At 38.0% G+C, this 8,561-nt stretch overlaps 3 protein-coding genes across 3 annotated transcripts in view; 2 read left to right on the top strand and 1 right to left on the bottom strand.

Annotated features, from left to right (window-relative positions):
• Positions 1–125, top strand: part of LOC104763681 — a 5,165-nt gene extending 5,040 nt beyond the window's left edge. The window contains exon 6 of the mRNA XM_010487025.2: positions 102–125. Coding sequence (XP_010485327.1) covers positions 102–125 — 24 coding nt within the window. The remainder of the gene's footprint in view (positions 1–101) is intronic.
• On the top strand, positions 3,892–5,349 carry LOC104762858 (mitogen-activated protein kinase kinase kinase NPK1-like). The gene has a single exon (XM_010486254.2). The coding sequence runs from the start codon at positions 4,038–4,040 to the stop codon at positions 5,076–5,078; it is 1,041 nt and encodes a 346-aa protein (XP_010484556.1). The 5' UTR covers positions 3,892–4,037; the 3' UTR covers positions 5,079–5,349.
• On the bottom strand, positions 5,928–8,357 carry LOC104762857 (subtilisin-like protease SBT1.9). The gene has a single exon (XM_010486253.2). It carries the CDS (start codon positions 8,227–8,229, stop codon positions 6,016–6,018), a length of 2,214 nt encoding a protein of 737 aa, XP_010484555.1. The 5' UTR covers positions 8,230–8,357; the 3' UTR covers positions 5,928–6,015.

Genomic DNA, 8,561 nt, shown 5'->3' with positions numbered 1-8,561 from the left:
GAATTTCAAGCTGCGGCTTTACAAAATGGTTTTGATATTCGATTGATGTGTCAACCGCCAAATTCTCCAGATCTAAATGTTCTTGATCTTGGATTTTTTAGTGCTATCCAAGCATTACGACATAAGGTATGTCCGAAGAACATTGAAGAGCTTATTCACGCGGTGACTACGTCTTTCGAAGCATATCCACCGAGAAAGATAAACCACATTTTCTTAACTCTGCAACTGTGCATGCAAGAAACAATGAGAATTGGAGGATCTAATAACTATAAAATCTCACATATGGAGAAAGAAGCGTTGGAACGAGAGGGGCTTCTTCCTTCACAAATAATATGTAATTCTAATATAGTAGAAAATGTAATAAACCAGCTAGGAGTGTGAGATTTGCTTAGTCTTTCTCATTCTTTTTAATCATAAAGGCATTATTCAGATTTCCTTAATAAAAAGAGTCTTTCTCATTCTTTTTTATCATAAGCATTATTCAGATTTCCTTAATATAAAGAGTCACTCTAGTAATACTAGAAATTTTTTTATTACTCCATTGATAATTGGAGGACATAGAAGAAATTGAACATCAATGAAATCATCTTATAATGGATTTCAAATCTAAAAAACTTTTGGGCAATTAATCTTCAGAATATACAATATCATATCTGGAATAAGCTCTCCGTCGCCGTAATAGCGTTGGTTGAGATCAAAATCATGCACCACGTTGGGATTGACATGAGCAATCTCTACGCCTAAATGAAGCTCTTCTTCTTCTTCCTCCAAAGGGATTTTGTTAAGATCAAAATCATGCACCAGGATGGGATCGACATCAGCATTTTCTTCGTTCAAGTCAAGTTCTTCTTCAAAAGGGATTTTGTTGAGATCAAAACCATGAACCATTACACCAACATCATGATTTTCTTCCACCTTCAAAAAATTGTTGAATGAATTTGCCATTTTCTCTAGATGTTTGACAATGAAGAAAAGTGAGTATGTTTATAAGTAGAACAAAGTGACTCATCGTGTTATGTTTACAAGTTGAAAATAACTCCTTGTATTATCCAACATGACCAAATTACGTGACTTTTCAATTAATTACAAATTGTGTTAGTTTTGAATAAGATTAGTTTTTAATAAGGCTATTTTGGGAATTTTATTGTAAATATTATCTTGAAAAATGGAAACGACAAGTAATCCTAAACAGAAAAAATACTCTAAAACGTCAAGTAAACTAAACGAGAGAGAGTATAATTTATGAAAATTCACATAAAATGAAGTAGTTGTTAAAGAGGGCTGACTATACCAAAATTATTGATGAAATATCCATGAAATCAACTGTGGGCCGCCATATTTTTTCTAATAAATTAATATTCTTGAATTTATAATATAATACTTTCTCCGTTTCAAAATATAAGATGTTTTAGAGAAGTTTTTTGTTTTATAATATAAGATGTTTTCAAGTTTCTATGCAACTTTTAGATTAATTAAGTATTTTATATTATACAGTATTATTTCTGATTTGTTGAATTTGTTAAAAGTAAAGACTTTTTAATATACGTGATTTACTTAAAATATCCTATATATTTTGAAACGGAGAAAGTACTAATAAGCAACAAAAAAAAAAGGATAGCATTAAGCAAGTAGGCTACCCTTTTCCTCGTATTCAGTGAATTATCCAAGTCGCCTGGGTGGTGTTGGTTCATAATTTCATATCCATTTTACCTTCACATTTCTCCGTTTTCCAATATAAAGATTGTATACTATTTAATAGCCAATGCAAGTTGTACTAGTAGACATGCTCGTAGAGATCGCAACTCCACTCAATCTAATGGCTAGGGATCACGTCCATGTGACGCTTTCATTTGATTGGTTCGTATGGACGCCATTTTCTTTTTTCTAAAGTTCCACTCTAGATTCTATAAAAATGAAGCATGTGATGGTAACGGTGTTACAATTTAATTTACAAAACAACCTTCTCTTTCTTCTTTCAACTTGTCTTCGTCAGACTCCGTTACAACGTTAATTATCTTTTTTTTTAAAATATATCATAGAGAAGAATTGAATTACATTACTATTGTTTATGTACTGATATAAATAAAATAAAATAAAATAAAACAGAGCCGCCGCAACTTGCGTAAGTCTGTTGGGGTCGAATGACTTCAGTGCGAAGCACCCGCGCTTTTCTTGGCCATTTTACAAATTTAATTTTTACAACATAATTACTTACACATGAAACTGAAAGAAAAAATAAACTTAGATAAAAGTATATATATAAACTGTTCACATACATACATATTAAATGATTTTAATGAAGTCATGGCCATAGGAATCCAGACTTGGGCAGGCAAGTTGGCCTTGGCCATGAAGTAAGTAAACTACATGAAAGCACTATAATAATAGATATGTGATTAATCAAATAATAAAAAATATGATTGGAGAGTTGTCGGATAAACTTCTTTTTTTTGTTTTCCTGTTCTTTTGTTGAAAGCTTGATGAAGCATCGAGATGAGTAAAATTTAGAACATTAAAGTAAAACTATAGAGCTCACATGCCAAGGTTTTGTTATTGTAAGTAAAAGTGTAAAACTATAGAGCTCACATCTAAACAACTATTGTATAAATTAAAAGTATCTAGCTAGTTAATTAGTCAGTTTTATTGGTCACCGTTGTGAATTGATCGGACATGCATGGTTATAAGCTTATAAGTTATACTATATGACATATTGACATGTCAAAAAGTAAGCTTATAGCACACGTATATTACTCAATACTCAGAAGTCGTCATTAGCAAAAGTAATAAACCTAAACTGACCCAAATCAAAATTGAATCCCCACTTTGCGGCTTATCGCAGTAGGAAGAAATATTAATGTTAAAGCGTTTACAACGTAAAAGGATTTGATTCTTGAGTGGTACAAACAAAATATAAATAATTTGCAATGCCAACTTGCTTTGTATAGTCTTACTATGTATATGGTCGAAAATGAATATCTTCCTAGCTACTTTTTTAGTAATATATATTGGTTGTGCAAGCACGGTGATTGGATGGCCATGATTTAGTTACAAGTTGCATTAGTAGTTTTTCTCTTCTTCTATACGCACATGTGTATTGTATATTTGGGTTAACCTAACTATAAAAATCATGTTATGTAATATGAGTTCTGAACGTGATTAGCGAAGTACTAATCGTGTGATTATAACCAGGGATAGCTACGAAGGAGTGGCATATGCGAGGAGGATTCTATTCTATGCCTATTCACTCAGCGTATGAAATGAGGAGAGTCCAGAGCAGAGGCCAAGAAAAGAATATTATCTGTATTATACAAATCTGATATTAATTTAATTATTTTTTGCTATTACAACCACAATCATTTTAAAATACAAATACTAAAAATAAAGTCCTTTTCATGTATACACATCTATCCACATCAATCTATGGGAGATTGAAAATTTGAACTCTCTACAGTACGTTTTCAATATTTCTAATAACATATCACGCATGTTCTGAAACCTAAAACGAGTTAACATAATTAAACGCAAATTCAGTAGAAACTGACTTATTAGTAGCAACAAAAACGATCATGATCTCATTAAATTTTCAAAGCATGTTACTACTTTTATTACCACTCCACAAAAAAAAAAAAATATCTACCTCGTGAGTGATAGATATTCAAAGTTATACAAAAACAATAGTCGTGCCATAATATTTATTAATATCAAATAAAAATATCACGTAGCTTAAAATAACATTTTGTTTAACAGCCCAACAAAGAAAAAATCTCCTCTCGTCACGTGCATTAATTACTCCCAACAATTCAGACTTTGCAAATTTAATTATATTATTACAAAAATAAAAATCGTAACCTTAATTTTTTTATTATTTTCTGTGGTGGAAAAAAAAAAAAAACTCAGTGGTATATATATATATATGGAGGAACTCGCACCAAGAAGTAGCATTAACCGTCGTGAGCTTTTGTGCTCTGTTTCTTTAATTTTATTTCCGCTCAACTCGTTTATCTTTTGAAATTCTCTTACAAATCGTGTTTGCTTCGATGGAGTGGATTCGAGGAGAAACGATCGGATACGGAACGTTTTCTACAGTGAGTCTAGCGTCATCGCCGTCTAATAACGGTTCCGGAGAGTTTCCAACGTTCATGGCCGTGAAATCCGCAGACTCATACGGCGCTGCTTCGTTGGAGAACGAGAAATCAGTTCTGGACAAACTCGGAGACGAATGCGACGAGATCGTACGGTGTTTCGGCGATGATCGGACGGTTGAAAACGGAGAAGAGATGCATAACTTGTTCTTGGAATACGCTTCCAGAGGGAGCTTGGAGAGTTATCTCAAGAAACTAGGCGGTGAAGGTCTACCGGAATCAACCGTACGCCGTCACACGGGATCGGTGCTCAGAGGACTACGACACATCCACGCTAACGGATTCGCTCACTGCGATTTAAAACTCGGGAATATTCTGTTGTTCGGTGACGGCGCCGTTAAGATTGCCGATTTCGGATTGGCTACGAGAGTTGGGGAAGTTACGACGTTAAACGAAGGAGTTCAGATTAGAGGTACGCCGTTGTATATGGCGCCGGAAGCTGTTAACGATAACGAATATGGATCAGAAGGTGACGTGTGGGCTTTGGGATGCGCTGTAGTTGAGATGTTTAGTGGCAAAACGGCGTGGAGTTTTAAAGAAGGATCGAACTTCATGTCGTTGTTGATACGCATCGGTGTTGGTGATGAGGTTCCGATGATTCCCGAGGAGTTGTCGGAACAAGGAAGAGATTTTTTGACAAAGTGTTTCGTTAAAGATCCCAAGAAGAGATGGACGGCTGAGATGCTTTTACACCATCCGTTTGTAGCCGTCGATCTTGATCACGACGGTTTAGTAGAAGGAGAAGGTTTCGTTGTTAACCTGAAAACAGAGGAGGAGGTCTCTACATCGCCGAGATGCCCTTTCGAGTTTCCCGATTGGCTTTCGGTTTCTTCCGGCTCACAAATGATCGATTCGCCGGAGGAGAGGGTTGCGAGTTTGGTGGCTGGTTCGATCCCTGATTGGTCTGTCACCAATAGCTGGGTCACCGTACGGTGACGGTAGTGATTAAAAAAACAGGGGACAAAAACAGAGTTGCAGAGAAAAGGCTAGAGCTTTTTTTTTAGATTCCTAGTCAGATCCAACAATTCTAATTTAATTCGTTGTATATTTGTTATTAGAAATCCAGAGATTTATTACATGTAAATACCAATTTTGTTTTCATGATCCCAAATCTTGATTCTCTTTAGTATATATATAAACATCAATTTCCATAATTGTTGGGTATTCCAATCTCAAACCAACTCGCCTATTAGTATGATATTGTCCGTTTTGTGCCCAGGTGGCAAAGCCCGCACAGATTTTTTATTGAGCTCCTTCCCAAAAGGCCTAATACTAATTGGAGTTGGTCTTGGCTTATATATTAGAACATTATTTTCTAATCTTCAGATGTGAGACATTGTTTTTATCCCAACAAACCTCCCCGCAAACTATGTACCACGATACTTTGGCCTCCCCTTCAGCGAAACCCAGGTACTTAGGCTCTCGTACTCCTTTATTCCTGAAGTATTCTTGAAGCACCCTTAATCATGTCATCTTTTTGAGAGATCCTCCCACACCGAACATAGAGCCCACACCCCATTCCACTAGGTCCACTTTTCGACCTAAGCTCTGAAACCAATTGTTGAGCATTGCAAGCCCAAGCCAACTCCCCTATTAGTATGATATTGTTTGCTTTGGGCCCAGGTGGCAAAGTCCACACGGATTTCTTATTGGGCTCTTTCCCAAAAAGTCTCATACTAATTGGAGTTGGTCTTGGCTTATATACTAGAACATTATTTTCTAATCTTCACATGTGCGACATTGTTTGTATCCCAACACTTATAATTATCTTTCTCCATGATCATATGAATGTGAATAAAAAGATCATATATTTAGACACAATCAATCATGCGCCATGAGGTAACAATAATAAAATCCTTTGTAAAGTAAAGGATTAAGACTCTTTGACAAGGCTCGTGGCCACCACAGAACAGCTTACTTCAGACTTAGCTTCATCTTCATCAAACCAACTCACCGATCCATACAACACGTTCTCTTCTAACGCAATCGGACTCTCCAATCTCACAGTGTAACTTAGCTTCTCACTTTTCTCGCTGAACATTAGTCTTTTTGGCTCTATGACGACGTTTAGACCCTTCAAGCCTCTCACTCTCACGCTGTAGCTTGTCTTTGCTTCTCCCACGTTCGTCAAAGTCCTCCGAAATATCTTGGGACCGTTTTGATCGGACGTGAAATAGGCAATGATTGAAGGGTAATTGAGATGTGGAGATGGGTTCTTACACGCATCGGAAAGATTCGATCTTGTGATGATATTGATCAATTTTCTTGATTGTTTTGCATTGTGACAAAGGAAGTTTATGAAATCTTGTGGACTTGTATCATAGATTAGGCCAGGGTTCAAGACGTTTTTGGTACTTAGATGTCCTGCTCCAACGGCTAAAGGGTTGTCTAAAGTCAGAGCCGTTGTCATAATTGCAGATTTTATAGCCGATGGACTCCAATTTGGATGGACTTGCTTTATAAGCGCGGCTACTCCAGCTACGTGAGGTGCAGCCATTGATGTCCCGGTTAAAAGATTGAATCCGCTTAGTAATGGTCTTGTTGTAGTTCCCGCGACTGGTTTAACCGGTGGCCAAGCAGAGAGTATCAGTGTCCCAGGGGCTAGAATGTCCGGTTTGAGTATTTGAGGGAAGCTTGTGAATGGACCTCTCGAGCTGTATATGTCTACTTCTGGTGTTTGTTTTGTCCCGATTACCGTTTTCCGAAACTCCAGCCTCGCGGTCGCGTTGTTTTTATTGCTCAATGCGTAGCTTTTAATAGCTTCTCCGTGCTTTGAGCTGATGAATGCTACCGGAAACTGGTATTCGATTGTGTCTTGTTCCGTAAGTAACTTATCTGTTACTAGAACTACTGCTGCAGCTCCGGTTGATTTGGCTTGTTGTAGTTTGCTTTCGATGTTAACGTTTTCGTAACAGACAACAATTATGTTAGCCAGCGTCTTGTTTCCGGCTTTGCAAGATTCTATGTACGTCACGGGAAACTGAACTGAAGGGATATCTCCGGGAAACAGAGACGGAAAGTTGAAGCTAACTCCGTTTCCTAACGTTAAGGTTCCTTGAAATTGCCGACCGATTGTTCCAGCTCCAACCGTCGTAATCCACGGCGCTCCGTTAATCAAACTCCAGTAGTAAGGCCCGTCATTACCACCTGAAGCAACGACGAAAACGCCTTTTTGAATCGCAGCAAATGCTGCTACTGCAATCGGATCATTTTCTAGACCGAAACCATCAGCTTCGTCGTCATCATTCTCAAAGCTCAATCCTAGTGACAGAGATATCACATCGACTCCATCTCGAATCGCTTGATCAATCGCTGCGATAACATCTGATGCGTAAATCCCTTCTTCCCAAGCGGCTTTATAGATTGCTATATGTGCGTGCGGTGCCATTCCTGAAGCGGTTCCTTGCGCATAAGAGAAGTAAGATGCGTTCTTAACGTGATTTCCAGCCGCAATGGCCGCAACATGAGTGCCGTGTCCGATTGTATCGTAGGGTGAAGAGTATTGACCAATCTTGGTTCCTCTCAAATCAGGGTTGTTGGCGAACAAGCCCTTGTTGAAAAGTCTTGCACCAATTAGTTTCTTGTTGCACAAGGAAGAAGAATTGAATTGACATTCTCCTTTCCATTTAGACGGAACCGAACCAAGCCCATCATCGTGAAAGCTGGGACTGTCCGGCCAAATACCGGTATCTATGATTCCGATGACTGTACCAGCTCCATAATTCGAGACCGGCCATGTACCGGATGTCGAATTTAGACCGATAAACTGCGGAGAGAAAGTGGTGTGAAGCTTAACCGGTAAATCTTTGGTGAAAGAGACATACCCGGGTTTGTGTTTAAGACGTTGGAGCTCGGAGTTGGTGAGAACCGCGCTAAACCCGTGAACCGAATCGGTATAAGCGTAGATAATCTTTGGGTTTCTATCGGTTATAACCGAAGTAAGAGTTGTGGAAAACCAGCTTTGGTGATCGGGAAATGGCAACGGTTTGGCGGATAAGTCCATATGGATGATGTAAGTAGAGGTCTCCGCCGTCGCAACCGCTACGAAGAAGGAGATGATCATAACAATTAGGACGGTAATTGCCATCTCTGAGCAAGTTTTTTTTCCTCTGGTCTCACTAAACTAAATTGAGTTCTGGTTGTTGGTAAGAATGGATTATAGTTTTGTAAGAGATGTTTATTTTTGTAATTATGATTCAAAGTCGGAGAGATTGTAACCTTTACTTGGCTTTTGCTTTTGGTAAAGCTGTTTTAGGTGGTCGGCATTTCATACACTCATCATTGTTTCTTTTACTTTTTCTCTTTCCATTGTGTTTATTTAAGTGTACAAGGCCTGTAAATGTTAGGCCCATTGGGCTTGAAGGAAAGTATTAGGGTAGGTGAGCGTTGTTGGATTCAGATTTTGCATATGCATCGCGC

The sequence above is a fragment of the Camelina sativa genome, chromosome 18 (genome assembly GCF_000633955.1).
Source record: "Camelina sativa cultivar DH55 chromosome 18, Cs, whole genome shotgun sequence".
Taxonomy (NCBI): Eukaryota; Viridiplantae; Streptophyta; class Magnoliopsida; order Brassicales; family Brassicaceae; genus Camelina; species Camelina sativa.
Note: the sequence above shows the minus strand (reverse complement) of the source record. Positions and strands in the feature narration are given on the sequence as shown.

Bases quoted from the DNA above. Each gene is read 5' to 3' on its own strand.
- LOC104762858 (XM_010486254.2), top strand. From the start codon at position 4,038: ATGGAGTGGATTCGAGGAGAAACGATCGGATACGGAACGTTTTCTACA.
- LOC104762857 (XM_010486253.2), bottom strand. From the start codon at position 8,229: ATGGCAATTACCGTCCTAATTGTTATGATCATCTCCTTCTTCGTAGCG.